General features: G+C 58.3%; 2 protein-coding genes across 3 annotated transcripts; both read left to right on the forward strand.

Annotated features, from left to right (window-relative positions):
- Positions 1 to 3087: 3087 nt before the first annotated feature.
- Positions 3088 to 9221, forward strand: LOC119099295 (ankyrin repeat and SOCS box protein 1-like). Its single transcript, XM_037222420.1, has 7 exons — positions 3088 to 3264; positions 4394 to 4592; positions 5513 to 5633; positions 6677 to 6776; positions 7641 to 7855; positions 8485 to 8615; positions 9034 to 9221. Exons 2-7 carry the CDS (start codon positions 4409 to 4411, stop codon positions 9201 to 9203), a joined length of 921 nt encoding a protein of 306 aa, XP_037078315.1. The 5' UTR covers positions 3088 to 3264; positions 4394 to 4408; the 3' UTR covers positions 9204 to 9221.
- A 4574-nt stretch (positions 9222 to 13795) lies between these two features.
- Positions 13796 to 24715, forward strand: LOC119099159 (ankyrin repeat domain-containing protein 29). Of its 2 annotated transcripts, none has more exons than XM_037222264.1 (9): positions 13796 to 13882; positions 15033 to 15143; positions 19922 to 20020; positions 21245 to 21346; positions 21648 to 21746; positions 22328 to 22422; positions 22694 to 22796; positions 23194 to 23289; positions 23881 to 24715. In XM_037222264.1, the coding sequence occupies exons 1-9, from the start codon at positions 13871 to 13873 to the stop codon at positions 24052 to 24054; spliced, it is 891 nt and encodes a 296-aa protein (XP_037078159.1). In that variant the 5' UTR covers positions 13796 to 13870; the 3' UTR covers positions 24055 to 24715. The 2 variants fall into 2 exon arrangements, with proteins under 2 accessions (XP_037078159.1, XP_037078160.1); XM_037222265.1 differs by having other exon boundaries at positions 21248 to 21346.
- The last annotated feature ends 178 nt before the right edge of the window (positions 24716 to 24893 follow it).

Below are 24893 nucleotides of genomic sequence, written 5' to 3' on the forward strand. Positions count from 1 at the left end.
GATGTATGGCTTCGTCAAACACTCCTTTATTGTATCAGATTAGACGATTCCCTGAAAATTGCCTTCCCTGAAACCATTGCCTGAATTTGGCCTGCCATTGGTCAGCGACCTTGCAAGGCACATCTAATTTTGTACTGCCAAACGATCCGCTATTCAATTGTCCACAGCTGTGCAAAATTTGGCAAGGCTACGCCGCACCGTTTGGAAACCATTCTGAAAAAACCTTCGGGGTGGCAATTTGACCCCCCACCCGAGCGCGTGTTAAGTTCTCAAAGTCAGGGGCCTCTAGAAAAAAAGGAGCCATTTGGTATGAGACACACGCGACGACGAAGAAGTTCCAAGTTTTTTTTTTAAGAGGTAGACGCGCTGCAAGCGTGGAGAACGCCAAGCGACGCTGGGAAGACGGACCGGAAAATACGGATCTCTCGAGTTTGTCACTTCACGGCGCCTTCAAGTGCTTCGCTGGTTCTTTATGTTTCTATCACGTCCATGGTAAGAAGGGTTTGTTTGTGTTAGGCTGGGAACTCCGGTGACAGTCGAAGAGTATCCTCAAAACAGAGGAGCCCAGAGTCGAACAGAACTAAAAATAACTGTATGCCACGACCGTCTAATTGCGCTCGCCCGTATGAGACACCGTGTGCCGACGGAGACCAGGACGATGATGGAGGTGCCGATGTTTCCTCAAGTTTCGACACTGTTAACCCTCTGGGATGCTGCTAAGGTGTACAGAGAGGGTTCAGAAAGCACTGACCTTTGGCGTCCGAATCGTCCTCAGCCTACACAATCACGGTTGTGCATCTCTCGCACTGCTTCATTTCGGTTGCTACAATGCTGGGCGTGATCACCGAACGAGACATGACGACGATGCGAAGCGTTCTATCGGACACCCGTGCACCCGAGGCGTTGCCCAAACGGGCGATCGGTCGTGCCTCTGCGTTCCCGCGTGGCACTCGGGCTACAGCTGACGGCATATTGCAACTTCCGCGAGTGCCCACCGAGTTCACCCGCAGATCATTGTTCCCCGAGCAACACGCATGTGGAATTCGACGGCATCAGACGTTCGGCCGTCTTCCACTGTTAGCGCCCTGGCCTTTAAAGGAAGTGTCCCACCTTTGGGCGTATGCCAAAAACGTACTGTAGTGGAACTTCAGGATTAGTTACGTCGATGATTGCACTGGGTAGTACCACTGCAGCACCGTGAAGACATAATAGGAGCATCAATTTGAATATTTTCGAGTCTCAGCTACACTGTCAACGCTTTGTAATAGCACTACACTACACTTTGTAACAGCACTACACTTCTTCAACGCAGTCGCGATCACTGTCCTCACGACATGCACCATGCGCACCTCTAATTTGTGCGAATGAAAGAACGTCTGTGACCCCCGACAAGAGTGTAAGGCCCTCTCTTCAAATAGGAGGTACCCAAGGTCCAATGCAGAGGGCCTCAGAACGATCGAGTGTGCCCGAGCAGGTCATCAGAAAGAGCCACCGACAGGAGCGTACGATCTTGCATTCAAATACAAAAACCCAACGCGCCGGGGCCCCGAACAATGCAGTGTGCCTGAGCAAGTCAACAGATGGGGCCCCCGACAAGTGCGTAGGGCTCTACATTAAAAAAGGAAGCACCCAAGGCCCAATTCGGAGGACCCCGAATGACCGAGTGTGTCTAAGCAAATTGGCAGATGGGGCCCGATAAGAGCGTGGGGGTGTGAGCGAGTGGCAAAAAAACTGGAAGGGCCCTGGGCCAAAATAGAGAGCACGTGAGCATATCGTGAGCATGCCGGTTGGCTAAATGAGACATACGTGAAGGGTCCCTGAGTAACCGAGAAAACCCCAGCAGGTTAACAGATGGGGCTTCCGGTTATAACGTGCAGAGCCTTTCCGACGAGTGGGAAAAAATCCGGGAAAGCTCATGATTGACAAGAGCGCCCCGGCACACTAGCAGGAAGGATCCCAGCAACAGCGCAGCGCCCTCCGAGCGAATCCGAAGAGATCAAGGGCAACGAAGAAGGCTCCTGAGCGATCGAATTGACCCTGCAAGTGGGCATATGGGACCCCTGGAAGCAGCATAGGGCCTGTGAGCAGCGAAATGAGCGTTCACAGGCCCTATGCCTCCCTCCCATTCACCATCCTCTCAATCGGGGAGGAATATTTTTGATGTACCCGTGGACCTTTCACTTTCGCTTGTGGCTGCTCCTGGTCGCCTGGAAGCCCAAAGCCGACCAATTTTATTGCATGCTATTTTTGACGTGTTTGCGTCTGCGGCATTGCGTGTTAATTGTATATTACAAGTTGCACTCCCAACGCAAGTGCCCCAAACGCAAGTTCAGGCAGACGCGAGCGCGCACTGGGGTACTCTTTGATTGAACCTCAATTCCCACAGCTCGTATTAATCGTGATAACCTCAGCGATGGTATCATGACAAGTACGCTGTACGCTGTCCCCTACACAGCACCTTGCGCCAATTTACGCCGCATATTTGGCTGCTTGACCCCCAAATGTCAAAATAAATCCCAACCGTCAATCACTAGCGGCGAATGGTGTACCCAATGCATGCGAGGAAAATTGATGTACAACGAACACTTAAACAGCAGCATCAGGCCAAAGATGATCCAAACAAATGGCACCGAACCAGTAACATTTCGCGGATAAGGTTACAAAAATGCCAAGGATGTGTCTATACGGCGGTGCTTGGTGTACCGTAAAACCTCAAACCTATGCGGCAGCGCCCGTGCACCGCATAACCCGGCATTCCATTAAATGAGGGCCGCAGCCGGAACCACAGCCGGGAGGGGGCGAGAGGAACACTTAGAAGATGACTAAAGGAACCGCTTACGGTGCTTACGTTGAAATACGGGGATATGGAGGGCTTAGACTTTCACTTCCTCCAGCTGTGCCTCTGCTTATCGGCACTCAAGCGTGTATCGGTGCTTAAGCAGCGCACTAGTATATTTGGTTACGGGGTTCCTATGGCGTTTTTCTTTTGTTGTTCACCCCGAAATCGGGGAAATGTTACGAAACCGGCGCAGAAAGCTGGGAATGCGCGTCACTTTACTCCGCAACTTATAGGTCAAGAACGTCAACGCTTGGGCGAACGAACCCTGGTGAGGGCAGGCGACCGCGGGCATACGCAGGTGGAGGTGGAATCACAGGAGTCGCGACCGTGGGGTAAATGCACGCAAGCGAGCAAACGTACAGTACAGAGGCTGGCCATGTCAGTGGCCATTGGCGGAACATAAGAGCCCGCTTTTAGCAACACAGGTATGTATATGGATTTAATTGACTGTACAGCCTGTGTAAACATTCCATGCTATTGTCCCGAGATGCGTGATCTCATTGTGTATGTGAGCTGGAGTATGCTGACCAGGAGAGGTCTATTGGTCTCATGGAATGCTATTGAGAGGCATAGGAAAACAACTATTGAATGGTAATTTGCCTCCATGAATGATGATGCTGTTGATTGTCAGGGTTCACCATTGTTCATATACAATTGTGGGGAAACAGCCTTATTGATTATCTGACACTAAAAAAATTAACTGTACTCATATGAAGGAAGATTCCATACTCCTTTGCATCTGACCTTTTACCTTGATGAGATGCAGATTGGATGTTTTTTTGAGCGCACTACTGCTGAGGCCGTACTGAGACTACTGAGACCATTTTGCTTGATGCAGGTCGAAGATCACTGCAATTTGGGATTAGCAATGTGGCTGGTGCACTCAAAATGGTATTTGTAAGCCACAATTTCACAGCTTTTATTGTTTGAAAAGGTGTATATCTCACCCTGTTTACCCATCTCAAATTTATACTTTTTCAAGACCTGAAATCCAACACTAAACACTTCATGTGTGCACTTTTTTCATGGTGAGTATGATTAAGCTAACTTGTAAGAATTTCAAAGTTAAGCTTTCAAATGGTATCCAAAATGCTGTCAGCTATTTTCAGTAACTTCATGGGTTTCTGCCTTACCCTGGTAATGCATGTTGATGGATCCAACCAATAATTTAGAAATATGTTAAATCATTGCAAATCCTTTTATTGCCATTCATTGATAATGCTATCACAGGAGACTACTAGAATGGCATTCTATTACAGCTTTTTTGATTGAGAATAAAGTGCAGCACATGTGAGCAAAATACAGACATTTTTGCAGCATGCTGTTGATTTAAAAAAACACTTCAAAATTTTCGGGATATAATATGAAGCTACAGCATGTTTGGTTTGCTGTTAAGTCAGTAACTATCAAAAGTTTTATATGCTGCCCAGGAATCCTTGTCCTGGTCATGCACTTTGTGCTCAAACAGTTACTTCACATTCTTCCCTGGCACCATGACCAGACCCCTCAAGATGGGTGTAAACTTGACCATCTCTGCCCCATCCCCGCCCTCAGCAAGACGTCCCCACCATGGACCTGTCAAGCCTGCTGATTGACATGGAGGAGCCGGCAGAGGACATGCGCCTGCACCAGGCGGCCTACAGCGGCCACCTGGACACCCTACGCCAGCTGCTGCAACAGGCCAAGTACCGCCAGGGCATTAACAAGCAGCTGCGCCTGCTGGGCGTCTCACCGCTGCGGCTGGCCGTCTCCGGTGAGGGGCCCGGCCGTCGCCCAGGGCTGTCGTCCCACCCTCTCTGTGTGCAGCTGTTCCTGTGCACCTTTGTCCACCCTCGCCCTTTGAGTGCCCCTGTGGGAAGAGGGTGTGGTCAGGAGTGGAGCAGTGCCTTGGGTAGTACCTTCTGCAGAGGCGTGGGCGGTCAAGAATGGCGGCTTGTGAATGCTGAGCTGTTTCGCGCTGATAACGGGGAAAGGGGCTGTGTTGTCACATTATCGCGACTCCAACGGTGAGACAAGTGGTGCAGACGCAGCATACCGACGTCACTTCGATAAACTACACTTCGAGGCCACTTCGATAAACTGCCTATTGTTTACTGTATGCGGCTGACATCACTATGGTTGTCTCCATTTCATGCCGCTTGTGTATTACGTACTCCAGACATTCCATTGCTTCATCATTGTCGTATTGTTCGGACATGCATCACCCTGGAAATTCATCAGCTGATATTGGCTGGCAGCACTTTGAGAAAGTGTCTAATACTAAAGGTGTAGCAGGTTCTGTATGATGACCCGCGCATCTATCACGCACGCATGCTGTGCTATGCGTATTCGACAGGATCAAATCTCAAAAGTATCTCAAAATGATTGGCATTTCACAGGGTGCTCCATATAGTGTCGCCTTGTTTTCTTTCACGAACCCCAACCCCTAAGGAAATTTTTATGGTAGATGGCACTATACGCCATTTCTCCGAGTTGAGGTGCTCGGTCCAGCAGGGCACCGCCTCGAGACGCAGTCACAGCACAGCAACGCTTGTAGCGAGAGTTTGTGCGCATCTCCCATTCCACCTCGCCGATTCACTGCCCAGCTGTTCCATCTGCGGCTGTCCGTGCCGTGCCGTGCCGTGCCGTGCCGTGCCGTGCCGTAGCTCCGATGGACGCCGCTGCTGTCCGCAGGTGACTCGCCTGAGTGTGTCTCGTGCCTGCTGGACCACGGCGCCGAGGTGGACCTCACCGACATGAAGGCCCAGACGCCGCTGTTCGTGGCCGTCAAAGATCAGCACCTCGAGTGTGCCAGGTGAGTGCCACGGACGTCCGCCGCGCGGTCTGTGGAATGTCGCCCGGCCCGAGACGTCTCGGCCCAAATTTGTCACGTCCGCCCGAGGCGTATGCTGGCCGCCTGATTAGGCCGTTAAAATGCGCTTATCCACGCGCTGCTTCCTCACGGGATAGACTGCGATTTGTTTGTTTTTTTTTCACTCCCGCTGCTGTGCCTGACTTAGATGATGTATCTTAGAATGGGGTTTGAATTCTGCCTTTGTTACAAGGAGGCGAACTTGCCCTCGCGGTTATGTTTTCTGTTCCGGTACCAAAGAGCAACAGTGGCTGCAGTTCGCCGTGCTGTCACACTATGGTACGCGTGCTGACCTGCGTCCGCAGTATTGGTAGACCGCTGGCATGTCGACCTTCCAGATGGCCTACGTTTAACTACGTTTGTAAAACTGGACAACGTAAATACCGAATAGCTTCCGAACATATACGGCGTGAATCATGGCTAGATGTCACAATTTAGCATGTATGTATCTCAGCAAAAATTTTCGTTGAGCTCACATCTTTGAGTGTGTCATTCCAGTAATACTGCCGCATGGGAGACGTACGAGGGAGGCTTATATCTGGGCTTAGATCAGGGAAGGCAGAAGCTATGGAACACTATTACTGTGTCAAAGCCTACCACAACTATTAGTCTCTGTTGAGGTGGCTCGCCATTGAATCTACGTCAGTCCATTTATAACATTGGCTACAGCTCCCAGAAAATTCGCAGCTATCTGCCAGATCAGAAAAGTTAAAGGTACATCGCTATGTTTGCAGTGTTGCGACAATAGTGTGTCTGGATTTTAAGGCCGGCGCCGACTCTGTCTCGCGGTGGCCAGCTTTCCCCGACTAGTTTGGTGACCGGCCGACGTCGGCTGGCGGAGCGATTGGTCGTGCTGCCAGAGCGATCCGTGGCGCTGGCGGAGCGATTGGTCGTACTGACAGAGCGATCGGTGGCACTGGCGGAGCGATTGGTCGTGCTGACAGAGCGATCCGTGGCGCTGGCTGAGCTCGCTCTGTGCTGTCCAGGGTGCTGCTGGAGCGAGGCGCCTGTCCGAACGGGTCGGCCGAGAACCTGTCGACGCCGCTGGCCCAGTGCTGCCAGGCCGGATGGCTGCCCGGTGTGCAGGTGAGCCCGGCGACCGCGCGCTCCCCGGAGCTCTGGGGAGCTCCGTCCGGGGTCACTACACGCCGATGTGATCAGTAGACGGTCGGGAGGTAGCGAACAGACATCGTGGTCAGGAGCTGGTAGTTGGAGGCAGTTGGAGCGTGAGTTCTGTCGGCATCCGGGCGTACACGTCAACGAACCGCGATCTGGTGGATTGTGACTGGTTGAGTGTACATGGAGTGTCCGTTGAATTTTAGGCAGTCGGGTATCCTCTCCTCTTCTTATCCCACCTCCAGCACCGGCCACACGGTCCCGGTGTGTGCTCACTGTGCCTGCTCACTGTCCCGGCACCATTAGTCCCCTGCGATCACGCAGACGGCCCCGCTTACGTACGGGCGGGTGACTGTCCCCCCCCCCCTTGTCGGCGACCCGCCGCCTTTGAAGACACCGTTACCGCTTTGTGCCGCTGTCCAGTCCTGCCAGCGGCGTCCAACACCCCCCCCCCCCCCCCTCAGACAGTGCTGTCGTTTCGTCGCTGTACAGTCCCGCTGTCGACCCGGCTGCCCCCGCAGACTTCGCTGTGACGCTGTGTGCCCTTGTGTGGTCCCTCCCGTCCCTCCCGCCGCAGACACCGCTGTGTCGCTCTGTGCCCCTGCGTCCCCACCGGAGACACTGCCGTGTCGCTCTGTGCTCCTGTGTAGTCCGTCCTTAACTGCAGGCATTGTTGTGTCGCTCTGTGCTCTTGTGTGATTCCCCCCTCCCCCCGGCCGTGGGCACGGCTGTGTTGTTCTGTGTCGCTCTGTGCTTCTGGATAGTTCCTTCGCCCGCCAGAGACGCTGCCGTGTCGCTCTGTGGCCCTGTGTAGCGCCGCCGGTGTCCCGGCAGATCCTGCTGTCGTTCGGCGCCGATCCTGAGGTGGGCCTGCTGCGCGGCGGCCTGCTGCCGTCGCTGCCGCTGCACACAGCCGCCGTATACCACCACCTGGACTGCTTCCTGGCGCTGCTGCTGGCCGGCAGCCTGGCGGACCCGGCGCGGCGGCCGCGCGTGCCGGCCGACGCCGTTCGCCAGGTGTCGCTTCCGCACGCCGTGCTCAAGTACAGGTGCGCCGAGGCGGGGTGGATAGAGACGGAGGGTGCCGGCCCTAAGGAGGTGGTGGGTGCCCCGGGCATAGAGGAAGGCACGCTGACCGGACGGCGGTGCTGATGGGATGCTCGGACGCCGAAGGTAGCGCTGCTCCCTGCGAGGGCGGGAGGAGTGCTGGCGGCGCGCGGCCATGGGTGGCGGTTCGAAAACTGTGCTTTTCGAGCCGTGGTTTTGGCGTAGAATCGGCGGGGCTCAAGGTTCCGAGCTGTAAAGTGAAGGTTGTTTCACCTGAACGTGAATACCTCGATTTGATGCTGAGACACGAACAATAGTTCTAGTTCTAATTCTGAGCCGGCCCTGTTATGAGAGGGTACTCTAGGTCTGTAGAGTACTGTGTAGGTCCGTAGGATACTCTGTAAGTCTGTAGGGTACTCTGTAGATCTGTAGGATTTTCTGTAGGTCGGTAGGGTATCTGTATGATACTCTGTAGGTCTGTTTGACACTCTGCAGGTCTGTAGGGTACTCTTTAGGTCTGTAGGATACTCTGTAGGTCGGTAGGGTATCTGTAAGTCTGTAGGGTACTCTATGGGCCTGCGGGACACTGTCCGCTCGCGTGGCAGCGCCTCTGACGGACGGCTGTCGCCAGGTGCTCGGTGGAGTTCGTCGAGCTGCTGTACGAGTTCGGCGGCAATCTGTGGCAGCTGAACAGCGGCGGCCTGCTGGCCTGGGAGGCCGAGCCTGACAGCCTGCTCGTCAAGCCCATCAAGCAGCTGGCAGGTGAGGTCACGTGACCGACCGCCCCCGGGCGAGCGGGCGGGCGGGCGGGTCCGAGATGTGGCGGCGTCACGACGGCGCGATGTGCTATGTGGCCGTAGGCGTGGGCGGGAACGAAGCCCCAATCATCTTCCAATGTGCCGTAGGTATGAAAGGTGCGCGTTGTGCTGCAACGTGCTGAAAGCATTTATTCTGCGGTGTATTGCGTTGAAGCTGAATGCAAAGGGTAGCTAAAAACACCGTCTCACTACCCTGTGCGACGTTCTGTCCACAAGATGCGCTGTGCTTGGCACTGCTAGGCAGGCAGACTGCGCATTTCAGCCGTCATTATCCCCACTCCCGCCGACCGTGTCCCGCCCTGTGAGTGGAGCCGGCGGACCCGGTCCGCAGCCGGCGTGTGACCTCCCGCCGGCCGTCGCAGGCACGCCCCATTCGCTGCAGAACTTGTGCCGGCTGCTGCTGCGGCGCCAGCTGGGCCGCCGCCAGCTGGCACGCCTGGCGCAGCTGCCGCTGCCCAAGCCGGTCGTCAAGTATCTCATCTATTCGGACACCATCCGGCTGGTGCAGTTCGGCACGTTCCGCTTCAGCTAGACTGGGGGCGTCTCCGGAGCGCGCCCCACTGCCGCGGCCGAGACGGTGAAGTGGCCGGGAAGCGTGGCTGAGGGACCTCCTGCGAAGGGATTGCAGGAGTAGCTAAGACGTCGTCCGCGCGGACGATGCAGACAGCTGCCTCTCGGGCCGGCTTTAGCCGATAGGCCAGTATTTGTGGTGCTACCCGCTTGTGTGGGCTACGATCCGCTGCCGTGTCGACGCTTCTGTGACAGCGCGCGGCTCGGACGGCGTGGGACGCGGGAGGGGGGGGGGGGGGGGGGGGGAGGGAGGCCTGACTCTGGCGCTCGGTGGGCGGCTTGTCGTCCGGCGAGGCGCAGGCGAACTGCGTGCAATCTTCGAGGCTGGTGAGGATGGAGGTTGTTACGGCTCGGTGTTGTTTGTTGACGCCCGTCGTTGGCCGGCCGGGCGATGCTGACCGGGGCGAGCGCCTGGCGATCTGTGACGCCGTTTGACCGTTTGACCGACGGATCACCGCGGGCCGGTCGGCGCCGAACGAGCCTTCTGGCCGTCTGCAGACGTTCGCCGTCGCCGCCAGCGGAGCGGTGGACGCGCGTCGCCGGCGGCGGCCGCCGCAGCCGTCCGCCTCTGAGCCGCGAGTGGCGCGCATGGTCTGCCGGCGCCGGGCCGCCGTGTCCGCCCGCCGGCGCGCGGCGTGGGTGGGACGGCGGGATGGGCCGCGGCCGTAGCCGCGCGTCGCGACGCCGTGTCACGCTGCCGCTGCGCCGGCTAGCCATAGTCTTCCCGATAGTGTTGCGTCCAACAGCGCAGTCTCTTCCATGCTGCGGCCAAGCGCAGGGGCGGGTCGCCTGTAACTCGGGAATAGCTGTGTTCGCCTGTTGGTCACGGAGCAGTTTTGGGCTGGGCTGGACGGGTGGGCCAGGCAAGCCGTGCGAAATTGATATATTCTTACTTCACTTTTGATCTGATTGGAATCTTTCGTAAGCTTGGTGCCAAAGACCACGTGTTTCGCGTGCCTGCGCCGTCGCCCTGTCGTTGGGTGGCGGCCGCTTGTGACCGCGACGCGGCGCGCGTGACCGGAAGCCATTTTTTGGCGCAAACGCAGTCGCCATTTGGCTCGTGATACTCTCGTTCTTTGTCTCTGGTTCATTTACACGCGTTGCTATGGCGCGGAAAAGACAAACGAAGCTGTGCTCAGGCCCCATTGGACGCAGCATGGTGAAATGACCGTAGAAGTACCGATCCTACACCGTTTTGACGACCATCGCTTTGTGCCTAGACGTTGACAACCCGTAGTGGAGCGGGCGTGCCATTCCCTGGGGCGCTTCCAGACCCGCTGGTGTGCCCCGCTGGTCGAGAGCCGGGCCCGGCCTGTAGCAGGCATCACGTGCTGGCGCCTGGACCGGACTGTTGTTGCCGTGTGGGAAGTTGTGTGCCGGCACTGGCCCGTTTCGCCGGCAGCGCCCGCCGCGGCGGCCGGGGTGCGGCGGCGCTCTGGACTGTTACGGCGCACTGTTACGGCGCACCGGGCGCCTCCGTTCTGTTCGGCCGGGGCGCGGCGGCCGGAATGGGGACGGTGTGCGATTCGAATCGCGGCTGTGGCCAACAAATATACGCGGAGGATTGATTGCTTTGTTTGACGAGCGGCAATGAGGTTTTGTGTTTATTTTTGCGACGCACGTCATATCCGTGGTCATTGAGTGCCGCGACCCCTGACGGTGATTCGGCCGCGCGACGACCAAACACCGGGCAGACAGACCCAGCACGGCGTGCTTGCGTGGGCGAGCGCTCGAATTAAATGGGCCGAGCTACGCTCTTCGACAGTGTACAGTTTGTGACACTGTTTGGAAATTGTCGATGTAGGATCTTTCGGTACGATTGGGGTTGATGCTGCGATTTTCGGTCTGCGGGACGTTTTTTTATGCTACGCGGCTTGTTGGATGTTAGTTCCCCGTGCAGTGTCACTGTGTCCTTAACCGTCTCTTCTTTAGTTTGCAAAGTTATTCGTATGTTCTGAAGCGCGCGATAGCTCGATATTTGTGCTTCAAGAGTGACTTATGTGGGCGGCGGTGGCTCAAACCAGCTGGAGGTCGCAAAAACGCCGAAGATGGCAGCTGGATCCGACATTGACCGGCGGGGATCAAGTCTGCCCCTTGTCCGATATTCGCGATATTCAAAAATGCTTCAAGATGTCACTGCGATATTATCATGAGTTGTGAATTGATGAGTTATACGCCTTGTGCCAAAATAACGACTTCGAGACCAAAATAAAGTAAGCGTAAGTGACGGCGTAGTGACGCCACCCTTGCCGATTTTTTCTCAAGAGTTGATAGCGGAAAACAAATGAACGTGGGTCAAGCGAAAGAGCATATTTTACATCTGTGAGCGGAAGTAAGTCGATCATTAATATGCTTGGTCGTTGGGTTAATTCAATGTTGCACGTTAAAAACTGGTGCGTGAACTTAAGATATTGATGAAGAGTGTGAATTGATGAAGAGAAGAGTGAGCCAGCAACGTTTGAAGAACATAAGGGAGGTATTCTAGATACGACCATAAAAGATGCCTGTACCAAGTTTCAAGCAGTTCTCTGTAATTATGACTGAGTTATGGCTTGAAATGCATCACAGCGCATGCTGCCCATACCCAGGTGGGCCCAGCCCACGGCGGTGGGCGGCGGGGCTCAGGTCTGCCGCGGCGGCGAGATGACGGAGCGGCGGAAGCCATTTATCAGTTTTACACGCCAACCAACGACCACAGGACTGGCTGCAGGATTGAAGGGCATCAGATTACACTGTTGGCAAGACTCAACTATCGAAAACAACGCGAAAACCGATCTAAGCGTTTTTCCCCATCGAGGGCATTCATTTGACCTTGACCTCAGGCGGCTTACAAACAAGTAACCGCTGTTGCTCAAGCGTCTGATACCCCATCATTGCGACTTAGCTCTTCCGCCTCGTGTTTAGGTGGTAAAAATGTAACGGAAACAGATGGACCAAAACAGATATATACACCAAGGTTTGAGCTCTCGATCGCTCGGCATGTGACCTTGGCTCTAGGCCTGGCACGACGCGTGTAACATTGAACGCCTTTCCTACGTGACAGGTCTGATAAGCCGCAAGGATTTCACGCCACGCGATACAATTCTAACTGAAATGCATTGTGGGAGCGGCCAGATATTTTAAAGAAAGTTTTTTTTTTAGAATTTCACTCCGATATGTCACCTTAATACACACTAAAACTTAATTCTTCTGAGACCAAGGTGCAATCGATTACGATTAAAATATTTGAATTCGGCCCAGGTGTTCTTGAGATAACCAGGGGATAAAATAAAGGGCGTAGGAAGAAATGGGTTTGGATTAGGACTTCATGGACCTCGTACATAAGGCAGCGACGTGCCTTATATCAACAGAGGAGGATGGGATCGTACTCTTTGTGTGATTGCTCCCCGTGGGTATTGGGTCCTTCGAGGACAGGGCATGATCCATAGTAACTCCCGGCAGCTTCACAGTCAGCGAAAGGATTAGCTGGGCCAGCAACGCCAAGATTGAGGGATGCTGATGTTTTTAATGTTCACTTCTTTCACTACCTGATGCTGTTCTCATGTTCTCATGCTGCTCACTACCACGAAGCGGAGGTAGTTTTGGACGAGTAAATTTTCCAGCCTTTGGGCGGTTAGCGGGGTTTGGTAGGAAGGTTCTCCTGGCCGGGATATCACGATACATTTTTTATCAGGATGCACGGGGCTTGACAGTTGGACGCCATCAATGCACGACACTAGACGCCCATATTGCATGCAGCATGGAAGATCGCTCGTGAAGATACTGACAATGGAATTACACTGACAAGGGATTGCTGTGCATGCATTGCCCTGATCACCGTTGTGAATGACTGAAGGTGGAGACAGGCGTAGATTGGTTGTTTAGATAAGAGCCCTTTCGACCAGAAATTATCATTTCAGGCTATGGAGGAAGGAAAATAGTTAACGGCGGGGCAGGCTTGCATGCGCCTGGGGGCCAACCGCCGAGCTCTAACCCGCGCATGTGCGCTGGGTACCCAGTCGGGGTCCCCCTTCCCACGGGGCTCTCGGCCCACCCGGGGCTGACGCGTGCAGCCTGCCCCGGACAAGTGGGGCGTCGCGAGGATGCAGGATGAAGCAAGATAGAGGATAAGAGGGTCGAATGAGGTGCAGATAACTGAGCTAGTTGGCCGTGGTAGCATCTACACCGGCTAGTGCGCGGCTTTTTCGAAGGCGACAGCAGTCTCCGAGTTTTGCTCGCGATATCAAACTCAAGTTTAATGATGGCTCCTCTCAGAGTTTCGGGGTCTGCAGTGGGAATCTATTCATGACGCCATCACGCGAGGCGCTACCTCCCTGTCGATCATGCAGGTGCCGTCGCTGCCTCGGAACGGGTGGCGCCGCCACGCGGGCCGTAGGCGTGGTGCCCAGCTGTCGCCGCCAGACGCCGCCAGCGTCGCCCGCCCAGACTCGTCGCGTGGGCGGACGGCGACGGGCCGGCTTGGGGCCGGCCAGAGCGTCAGCAGGCGCTCGCAGGGGCTGCCGTCCAGCCGCGCCTGCGGACGGCGACGGGCTGACTCGGGACCGGCCAGGACGTCAGCAGCCGCTCGCAGGGGCCGCCGGCCGGCCGCACCGCGCCGGCTCGACCGAGCACGAGATTTCCGCCGGAAGCATGTCCGTGAAGGTAAGCGGCTGCCGTCGCGCGCTTGTTGATTTGGATTGGAGCCATTTCGGCCAGCGATTGCCATTTTAGCCGGCTTTGGATGGAGGGGATAGGAAAGTGATAGGTCAATACTGCAGTCACCGTCGGGGACCTCCTCGAACTAACCTTACCTTCACAGGTAACCCTGTTCGGGGCATGTGCTGGCACTGGGGCGGGTCTCCCGTGGGGGCGTCACCTCAGCCGGATCGTGACTGACGGCCTCAGCCTGCCCCGGAGGGACCTGCGAGGGTTCAGAATGAAGCGACGAGTCGGGAAAGGAGGGAAGATGACTGTGATGACCCTGTTAAGGGATTAGAGCTCCGGCGGCTCCGGTGGTTCTGCGGTTTCCCCGACTGGGTAGGATGCGTGACATCTGCGAGGGAGACTAACTTTAATTTTGCACGCTCAGCAACTGCTTTGGTAACGTACCTCCAACCGCACATAAAATCCAGACATCTGCAAAATGCAAATGTTTAGGGACGTAGCCAAGGCGAGGGCAAGGGGAAGCGTCCTCCATCCCCGCTCATAAGTCAAGAAGTTTACAGTAGACGCTAGGTAGTTTTGCAGGAATTTAGTCCAAATTATCAGGATTTGGGGAAAATGGCATTGCCCCCCTTGAGGAAAAACATTATATGCGCGAATGCACCCGCTCTCGCCTGCCCCGCCACGCTCGCCAACCGGCACCTCATGAGCCCGAGCCCCAATACCCGGCGTCGTCGGCGCCGGACCGCTTGGACCGCTGACCCGGCACCGGACCGCTGACCCAGCACTAGAGCGCTGACCCGGCACCGGACCGGCTGACACGGCACCATACCGCTGACACGGCGCCGGACCACTGACCCAGCACCGGACAGCCTGACCCGGCACCGGACCGCTGACCCAGCACTGGACCGTCTGACCCGGTACCGGACCGGCTGACCCGGTACTGGACCGCTGACCCGGCGCCGGACTACTGACCCGGTACCGGACCGCTGACCCGGTACCGGACCGACTGACCCGGCACCGGACCGCTGACCTGGCACCGGACCGCTGACCCGGCACCAGACCGCTGACCCGGCACCGGACCGCTGACCCGGCGCCGGACCGTCTAACCCTGTGCCTGACCGGCTACCACTGTGCCGGTGCCCCGCAGAAGGACAGCCGGGCAGACGCCACCCTGCACCGGGCCGCCATCACCGGTGACGTCACGCTGTGCAGGAGCGTGCTGGACTCGGGCCGCGTGCACGTGGACTGCGCTGACCAGGTGAGGCCGACGCGGGCGGCGGGCAGGCAGAGTGCGCTCGGGTGAGAAGTTCATTTAAGATATATTGATCATGTATGCTTAAGTGCTTTGATCTGTGCAGAAAGCCTTCACATTTGTTTGCATGTTTAGCTACGCCATGACATGCATTGTTTGCTGGAATGGCGCCAGGGCCAGAAACTGCGCTATGCGCGGTTTCCTGTCTGCCATTCATTGACACTGACCCTGACAGGCGGTCAAGTGTATGATGAGTAGTCAGTAGTAGTTGTAGTTGTAGTAGTAGTTAGTAGAAGTTAGTAACTGAAGTAAGAAGTAATTAGGAGCACTTATATGAGTAGTACCAGGTGGTGCTGAACAAGGTTGTACCTCCCCCGCTGTGAGTCTAACGTACTGATGACTTAGCCTTCGTTGGCAAGGCCACAACGCGGCCATCTGGCGGTAAAGCTTCCCCTTTGTCGAAGACATATGACGCCTCAGGTGGGAATCGAACCCACGCGTGACGAATCTCGAGCCCGCCGCATCCCCGCTCGCTGCGTGCCGTTCTGGCCGTTGCACAGCAGGGCGGCGGGGCCGGGGCTGCGAACACCGACAGTTTGGAAATAACGAACGAAAGTTAAAGGGCTCCCGCTTTTCTGTCGAGCCGAAACCAGTTGCGTTGCGCTGCTATGCCCATCGTCTGGAATACCCCCCCAACATAACTGGTTGGCATGATCCATAACCCGTGTCGCATGATGAGGCGTGAATTAGGTCACAGGCGGTGGCTGCCGGAGTTGTTTGGTGGCATACCTTCATCCTTCGAATGTCCTAGAAACAAATTAAGTTGCACTCGTGGGGAACATTATTCACAAAGAAAAGACAATAGTAATAGTCTTATTCGTCGGAGAAAAACCAGGAGACACATCTATAACACGTCTATATCTCACATTAACGCATCCAACGCATCTATATTTTCATTACGCTGGATTTTCTCCTATGAATAAGGATATTGCTTCTATCATATATATATATATATATATATATATATATATATATATATATATATATATATATATATGTATATATGTGTGTCCTAGGGGTATTACAAAGTTTCATGCTGTAGGTAGAGACAGCTGCACTATCAGTATTGTCAAAACACCGGAAACCACCGCTAATTACGGCTGACATTTACGGAGATTATGCGTTAGATACTGCAGACGCGCCCCAACAAACGACTGGATTCAGTTACACGACATATTGATAAAATAGCCGCAGCACTCAGCGGCTGTACTCCTGCTCGAATTGCAAACGTCACCAAACGGAATTCCATGCATTTCATCTGGGCAAAACCCAGGAGGTGATGAGAATTGAAGAGCCGAAATGTAGACCCGTTGAATGTCGGCGCATGCCTGGCTTGTGTACATAAATGTCGGGACGGATCCAGCTGGGATATAATGCGAATTCTAGTCAGCATAATTATGCGGGGGATAAACGCACAGACTCAACATAGCAGACAAAACACTGCCGGCTTAGGTCTCGGTCACGGGCTCGTGCGACAACCGACCGCTCAGATGAGCCAGACTTCCCACCCGGGCCCGGTCTCAAACTGAGCCAGACGGCCCGCCTGGGCCCGATCCCACACTGAGCCAAACTTCCCACCCGGTCCCGGTCCCAAACTGAGCCAGACAGCCCGCCTGGGCCCGGTCCCACGCTGAGCCAGACAGCCCTCCCGGGTCAGGTCCCACACTGAGCCAGACAGCCCGCCCGGGCCCGGTCCCACACTGAGCCAGACAGCCCGCCCGGGCCCGGTCCCAAACTGAGCCAGCCAGCCCGCCCGAGCCCGGTCCCACACTGAGCCAGACAGCCCACCATGGCCCGGTCCCACACTGAGCCAGACAGCCCGCCCGGGCCCGGTCCCACACTGAGCCAGACAGCCCACCCGGGCCCGGTCCCACACTGAGCCAGACAGCCCGCCTGGGCCCGATCCCACACTGAGCCAAACTTCCCACCCGGTCCCGGTCCCAAACTGAGCCAGACAGCCCGCCTGGGCCCGGTCCCACGCTGAGCCAGACAGCCCTCCCGGGTCAGGTCCCACACTGAGCCAGACAGCCCGCCCGGGCCCGGTCCCACACTGAGCCAGACAGCCCGCCCGGGCCCGGTCCCACACTGAGCCAGCCAGCCCGCCCGAGCCCGGTCCCACACTGAGCCAGACAGCCCACCATGGCCCGGTCCCACACTGAGCCAGACAGCCCGCCCGGGCCCGGTCCCACACTGAGCCAGACAGCCCGCCCGGGCCCGGTCCCACACTGAGCCAGACAGCCCGCCCGGGCCCGGTCCCACACTGAGCCAGACAGCCCGCCCGGGCCCGGTCCCACACTGAGCCAGACAGCCCGCCCGGGCCCGGTCCCACACTGAGCCAGACAGCCCACCCGGGCCCGGTCCCACACTGAGCCAGACAGCCCGCCTGGGCCCGATCCCACACTGAGCCAAACTTCCCACCCGGTCCCGGTCCCAAACTGAGCCAGACAGCCCGCCTGGGCCCGGTCCCACGCTGAGCCAGACAGCCCTCCCGGGTCAGGTCCCACACTGAGCCAGACAGCCCGCCCGGGCCCGGTCCCACACTGAGCCAGACAGCCCGCCCGGGCCCGGTCCCACACTGAGCCAGCCAGCCCGCCCGAGCCCGGTCCCACACTGAGCCAGACAGCCCACCATGGCCCGGTCCCACACTGAGCCAGACAGCCCGCCCGGGCCCGGTCCCATACTGAGCCAGACAGCCCGCCCGGGCCCGGTCCCACACTGAGCCAGACAGCCCGCCCGGGCCCGGTCCCACACTGAGCCAGACAGCCCGCCCGGGCCCGGTCCCACACTGAGCCAGACAGCCCGCCCGGGCCCGGTCCCACACTGAGCCAGACAGCCCGCCCGGGCCCGGTCCCACACTGAGCCAGACAGCCCGCCCGGGCCCGGTCCCACACTGAGCCAGACAGCCCGCCCGAGCCCGGTCCCACACTGAGCCAGACAGCCCGCCCGGGCCCGGTCCCACACTGAGCCAGACAGCCCGCCCGGGCCCGGTCCCACACTGAGCCAGACAGCCCGCCCGGGCCCGGTCCCACACTGAGCCAGACAGCCCGCCCGGGCCCGGTCCCACACTGAGCCAGACAGCCCGCCCGGGCCCGGTCCCACACTGAGCCAGACAGCCCGCCCGGGCCCGGTCCCACACTGAGCCAGACAGCCCGCCCGAGCCCGGTCCCACACTGAGCCAGACAGCCCGCCCGGGCCCGGTCCCACACTGAGCCAGACAGCCCGCCCGGGCCCGGTCCCACACTGAGCCAGACAGCCCGCCCGGGCCCGGTCCCACACTGAGCCAGACAGCCCGCCCGGGCCCGGTCCCACACTGAGCCAGACAGCCCGCCCGGGCCCGGTCCCACACTGAGCCAGACAGCCCGCCCGGGCCCGGTCCCACACTGAGCCAGACAGCCCGCCCGGGCCCGGTCCCACACTGAGCCAGACAGCCCGCCCGGGCCCGGTCCCACACTGAGCCAGACAGCCCGCCCGAGCCCGGTCCCACACTGAGCCAGACAGCCCGCCCGGGCCCGGTCCCACACTGAGCCAGACAGCCCGCCCGAGCCCGGTCCCACACTGAGCCAGACAGCCCGCCCGGGCCCGGTCCCACACTGAGCCAGACAGCCCACCCGGGCCCGGTCCCACACTGAGCCAGACAGCCCACCCGGGCCCGGTCCCAGGGAGGCGGCACAGCACAGGGAGCCCCAGGGACCACACTGCGATTCCGAACTCATCCCTGTGTCTGCAGAGCAGACCATGCCAATAGACCTCTGCCGAAAACACCAATGTCCTCGGCTGAGGAAGGGAATCACCAGCTGGTCTGCCTTTGCTCTGGAGGAAATCGCCGTTCGGTCAGCCTCTGCTGAGGAGACCGTGGGTTGATCGGTCTCTGCTCAGGAGACCGTCGGTTGATCGGTCTCTGCTGAGGAGACCGTCGGTTGATCGGTCTCAGCTGAGCAGGCCGTCGGCACTCGGCCTCTGCTTCCGGCGCCGCGAAAGCCGCCGGCGGTCGGCCGCCCGTGCCGGGCCGGCCCGCCGTTCCGGTCGACCGTCCAGCGCTCGCCGCCGGCGTGGGAAGCGGCGCGCCGCCTCTCACGCTGCCCGGAAGCCGTGACAATGCGGCGGCACCGCGGCCGGCTCGGACGGCGGTCTGCGTGCGGCGGTCACGTGGCGGCCGGGCGTCACCGACCGGCGCTGGACGTACCGGCCGTCTGGGCTCGTGCGCTGGTGGTATTGGGATGAGAAAGCGCCCACAGAGGGTAGGTGTAGGACAGGGTCAAAACCAAGATCAAGCAGACTATTTTGTGTGGGTTGTCAAAGGATCAACACCAAACTTGCGCAAGAAAAGAGACGTGGCCTCTTTCGTTCCCCTCATTTTATGCATAGATGATGAGATAATGGCGCTGATTATTTTTTGGCAATAGTACAAATGATATGTGAACTTAGGTTGTTAAAAAGTGAAGAAGGCTGGCGGCCAATGGGCCTGCGGTATGTACCGCCATCTCTGAGAGGGAAATTACACAAATTCATTCCGAAACATTTAGGCGCTGCAATGAATATATATGACTTAACGTCAGTGCATCTTTTGGCCCGTCATCCACCGTTGACGCCAGACATCATCGAGCTCAACATGGCCCCACCCAGCGTAGAGCGCTGGCTCCGTTCGGCCCCCCACGTGCCGGGTTTACGCCTCGTCTCGGTTCAGCTCCACACATAGCCGGCGTCACCTCTCGGTCCTCCGTCAGGAGGGCACCACTCCACTGATCTTGGCGGCGGCCAACGGGCATCTGGCCTGCGTGAAGGAGCTCATTCAGCAGGGTGCCGACGCCAGCCGACGGAGGAAGGTGAGAGCTCCCTCGGTCGGTCCCTCCGGTGGTGGACGATGCGGCCCGATGGGCGGCGAAGGATCGAGCTGGCGCTGTATGCGCGAGAGCCCACTGGACCAGGTGTCGTAAATGCGTCGTGGCAGGACTTCGGAGCACCGGAGCACATGCGCTTGCGTTAAATCCTGCTCGAATCTGGGCTGGCGCCCATTGGGGGTACACTGCCATGGTTGGCAGTTGTGTTATGTGGCCATTGTGTGGCTCTGAAAATTCGTGCAGCGTGAGTGCCCCACGCCATTTCAACCGCAATTGCGATGTAGTCATAGAATATATTAATGCCACTAACACACCTCCAAACACAACAACCAATTGAAGCGAATCGGTCACTGTTCCTGCCTTTTATTTTTGGTAGACTTGGTATCAAAATCATAACAGGCGACAAAACAAAAGGGCCCACGAATGACGTCAGCAATACAGACGACGTCGCACAACACGGTCTCGGTACATTTCTGTCGAGCTGGTGGCTGAAGCCGCTGAGCGGAGCCTGGGGTCATGTTCCCTCTAATTTTGCCCAAACGGACTTGCCTGTGCAGAATGTCGCAAGAGCCATGTTTATCGCACAGCGTAGCGGTTCCCCGTCAAAAAAGCTACGCCAGTTGAGGTCAGGCTACCTCCCAGGTCCTTATCGCAGGTTCTGGGACGTGGCCACGCTCATGACATGAAGGACTTTAGTCGCCGAGCCGACACTGTTACGGTTGGTGCCTTCCGCGGTCGGATTTCGCTGACGGAAATCAGCATCTGCGCCGCATTGGCCTCGGCTTGCCGACGACACCGGTGGCAAGGGCCGCGCTGTGTTGTCAGTGCCAACACCGCGCTTGGTGCCCCCCTCAGTGGAGGCTTGCGCGCGGTCCCGCGTCGCCGCGCCGTTCTCCGGTGCGGGCCGGCTCGTCGTCGGACATCGGCGGCGTCCTCGCCGGCCAGTGGGCGGGTATTCGACGCACGCGCGCCGCACTGGCGCTCCACGCCTCGCCGCTCGGCCCCGGGTACGGGCGGGGCCGGCTGCGAACGGTACTCATCGCCGGCGCGCGGCAATCACCGGCGGAGGCCGGCCGAGGCCGCCGCGGTAATCACCGCCGCTCGGCGCCGCCGCCGCGACAGATGATCTTAATAGCCGGATTGGAGCCGGCCTGTCATCGCATCCGGCGGCGGCGGTGGCGGCTGATAAGTGATCACGCTCTTTGCCAGCAGACGGGGGCGACGTCCGTCTTCTTCGCCGCCCAGGGCGGGCACGTGGAGGTGCTGCGGTACCTGTTGCGCCACGGCGGCAGACCTGACCTCGTGACAGCGGTGAGATCTGACGGCCAGGCGGCTGAGGCAACTAATGCACGTCCCGATATCTGCAGCGGTAATGAAAAGAGGTGATGGCTGAGCATCGTAGTAACGGCGAGGGTTGACTGACGTCCTACCCGCTTCCTTGAGTTTGTTGGACATGCGCTTGCAGGCCTTTGTTGGCCAGACGCTTGTTGGACCAATGCTAGCTAGCTCCGGATAATGCTATACAGAGTGTCACGTGACGCAGACTCACGGGCGCCTCCTGACGCGCGATGACGTGGCGCCAGCTGCTGACGGCTGGTGGTGCTGTGCGCAGGACGGCGCTACAGCGCTGTTCGTGGCCAGCCAGTGCGGCCACGTGGTCTGCGTCCGCGAGCTGCTGCAGGCGTCTGCCAGTGTGCACCTCCGCATGAAGGTAAACCGGGCTCCATGACCTGCCCTGGTCTGACTTAGTTTGACCTGACCTGGCCTGACACAGCCCCCAGCGGTCCGCTCCGTCAGCGGGGCTCCGCGGGCTACACTAGACACGCTATAGACACCGCTCGACAAGTGAGAGCCCTGCATGCCTTTGTTGCCGGCCTGAGCGCAATTAAGTGCGCTGTGGTCATAATGACGACGATATTAATGACTGCGATATGGTGCTCAAACAAGCGCACAAATGACAAATAAATACCCCGACAACGCATTCAGTTGTTACTTTGTTGGCCGTTCCCAGTTGACAACAACTCCAATGTTTTGTCCCTTTAGCAAGAGCGACAATAAGCAATCATGATAACATCGGGCTCGACACTTATACGCTCTGCTCGATCTCTGTTTGCTCGTCTCCTCTGCTCTGTCTGTCTGTCTGTCTGTCTGTCTGTCGATGTCTGCTCGATCCGCCGTTTATCAGCATCGCGGTTCTCACTTGTCAGCGCCGCGTTTCGTCATCACGCATCGATGACCGCGAAAAATGAGGGGACGGGGCTTTACGTGACATCGGCGCATGCTCTGCTCCAGGACCGGTCAACGCCGCTGTTCCTGGCAGCCCAGAACGGTCACCGCGAGGTGGCAGCACTGCTGACCGCGGCCGGCGCCGACCCGCAGCAGGCCAGGTGGGCAGTGCGAGGACCCATGCTGCCTGATTCGCACCACACGTAGTAACGCGCGTAACCTGCACGCGTGCCCGGTGTTCTGTGCCTGACATCTGCATGACGACATTTGCATATCGATATGCGACAAACACGTGTAACATTATCATCCGTGTGGTCGAGATGACACCGGAATTTGCGGTCAGTGTTTTGGGTGAATATGTGGACGCGATGCCTTGCTTGACTCGACGGAAATCGCGTCACGACGCGCACTGAGCGGCAGCCGCGTCCACAGGGTGGATGGCGCCACACCCCTGTGGATCGCCGCCCAGATGGGCCACAGCAGGGTGGTGCAACACCTGCTGAAAGCTGGCACCCACGTGGACACGCCGCGCCACGTAAGTAGGGACTCACAATGCACCTCGTGAGTAGAGGCCCGGAACGCACCACGTGAGAGGAGGCCCACAATGCGTCACGTGAGTGTAGGCCCACAATGCGCCACGTGAGTGGAGGCCCACAATGCGCCACGTGAGTGGGGGCCCACAATGCGCCACGTGAGTGGAGGCCCACAATGCGCCACGTGAGTGGAGGCCCACAATGCGCCACGTGAGTGGAGGCCCACAATGCACACCTCGCGCCGCACGATACGCCCGGCGATTCGCAGCACGTGCCTGACACGGGAGGACGAATTGCCATTCGCGGAGCAGGCTGGGAACTATGTTTACGTTATTTAGATCTCACGCCGTGCATGTTGCTTAGAATGTGGAGCTGATTGTGTGCGCTTTCTTCTGTCAGGACGGTGCAACTGCACTCTTCAAGGCGGCGCACAAAGGTCATGTTGAGGTCATCAGGGCGCTCCTGCGGTACTCACCGAGCCTGGCAATCCTTCCGGTACGTAGCCAGGTCGGCCTCGGTCGGTCGGCCAGGTCGGCCTCGGTCGGTCGGCCAGGTCGGCCTCGGTCGGTCGGCCAGGTCGGCCTCGGTCGGTCGGCCAGGTCGGCCTCGGTCGGTCGGCCAGGTCGGCCTCGGTCGGTCGGCCAGGTCGGCCTCGGTCGGTCGGCCAGGTCGGCCTCGGTCGGTCGGCCAGGTCGGCCTCGGTCGGCCTCGGTCGGCCTCGGTCGGTTGGCGAGGTCGGCCTCGGCCAGTCGACCAGGTTGGCGAGGTCGGCCTCGGCCAGTCGACCAGGTCGGCGTTTTCAGTGGCTTTTAAACTGTGTCAACCTGGTGTCCGCATCATCCGTCCGCACCATCTGCTTGTTGTTTACCCTGGCCGGTTCGTTCGTTGGTCGATTACAAGGGTTTCCGATCTGACTATCAGTGTTGAGATGACAGCCAGCGCACGATTCCAAGCGCGGTGTTATGCGCACCACGGGGCCTCCGCCCACGTGGGATCGCGAGCCGGGAGCGAGGAAAAGTACCACGACTAGGACGGGTAGGATCTGAAACGGGCAGTACACCAACTGTGCTAACCTTCCTCGCGCAGAACGGCGAGTCGGCGCTGCACGCGGCCGCCATGTTTGGTCACGTGACGGCCGTTCAGCTGCTGCTGGAGGCGGGTTCGCGCCCCGAGCTCACCAACGCCGAGGGCCTGACGCCGGCCGAGCTCGCCCTACAGGCCGGCTTCGACTCCGTGGCCGCCACCCTCGCTACCCAATAGCAGCAGGCCCGACCTCGACTGTGGCGCCGCCCACCCCGATCGCCGCTGCGTTGTAATCGTTCTTGACGCGTCAATATATTGTGCCTCGTGTGGAGTAGGCGAGCTGCCGCCAAATTTCCGTGTCTCCCTGCTTGTAACACCCGTAGGACATCGACGCTTCTTCCCGGCATTTCCACTGGGCAAGCCGGCAAAATGACCCGTCGAACACCAGCAAGGGCTGGCGGACGTCCATCTGCATCAAACGTGCGCTACGGGGAAACACGGCTGCTGCGCTGGTCTGCAACGGAAGAAATGCACGCTTACGTTATTAGGTTACTGCAGAACGCGGATTAACCTGATCAGTGAGTGGTCAGCAGCGCGCAGTTACGTTATTTGTGAAGCTTGAGAGACCGTAGCGCGGCACGCGACGTTTGCTCGCGGCGCCGACAAACAGCGAGGCGAGGCAGTAGGCGAGGCGAGGCAGTGGGCGAGGCGAGGCAGTAGGTGGCATCGCTCGTTTACTGTCAATTAAGTTTTTCTGATGGTGAATTTGTCCGCTGGTTCCTCGGCGCACCGAAGAACGGTATCTTCGGTGTCACTGTTCGCATGCAGGAATATTTTTCCTTCCCGCTGACCGGTACATAATACAGCAATCGGTTTTTGTGACCACTAACTGCAGCGTTTTACAAATCAGCTTCCATATGTACCATGCGGACATCGCGATTCGTACCAAGGCCATTTGCGTTACCAACCGGAAAGTCACGGCGAGATGCAGAGATAGCTAACATCCTGCACAGCCTTCACCCTCCCGGATCATCACGGCCGCAGAGCCGCGCCCGGAAGCCGCCCACTTCCGGCGG

The sequence above is a fragment of the Pollicipes pollicipes genome, unplaced genomic scaffold, assembly GCF_011947565.3.
Source record: "Pollicipes pollicipes isolate AB1234 unplaced genomic scaffold, Ppol_2.1 Scaffold_4740;HRSCAF=5597_pilon_pilon_pilon, whole genome shotgun sequence".
In the NCBI taxonomy this organism is placed as follows: domain Eukaryota; kingdom Metazoa; phylum Arthropoda; class Thecostraca; order Pollicipedomorpha; family Pollicipedidae; genus Pollicipes; species Pollicipes pollicipes.

What these genes read in the sequence shown, in the direction of transcription:
- LOC119099295 (XM_037222420.1), top strand. Translation starts at nt 4,409, where the DNA reads ATGGACCTGTCAAGCCTGCTGATTGACATGGAGGAGCCGGCAGAGGAC. An exon ending in CAGCACCTCGAGTGTGCCAG is followed by an intron (nt 5,634 to 6,676) that starts GTGAGTGCCACG and finishes TGTGCTGTCCAG; the next exon opens with GGTGCTGCTGGAGCGAGGCG. An exon ending in CACGCCGTGCTCAAGTACAG is followed by an intron (nt 7,856 to 8,484) that starts GTGCGCCGAGGC and finishes GGCTGTCGCCAG; the next exon opens with GTGCTCGGTGGAGTTCGTCG.
- LOC119099159 (XM_037222264.1), top strand. An exon ending in GACCTGACCTCGTGACAGCG is followed by an intron (nt 21,347 to 21,647) that starts GTGAGATCTGAC and finishes TGCTGTGCGCAG; the next exon opens with GACGGCGCTACAGCGCTGTT. An exon ending in CGAGCCTGGCAATCCTTCCG is followed by an intron (nt 23,290 to 23,880) that starts GTACGTAGCCAG and finishes TTCCTCGCGCAG; the next exon opens with AACGGCGAGTCGGCGCTGCA.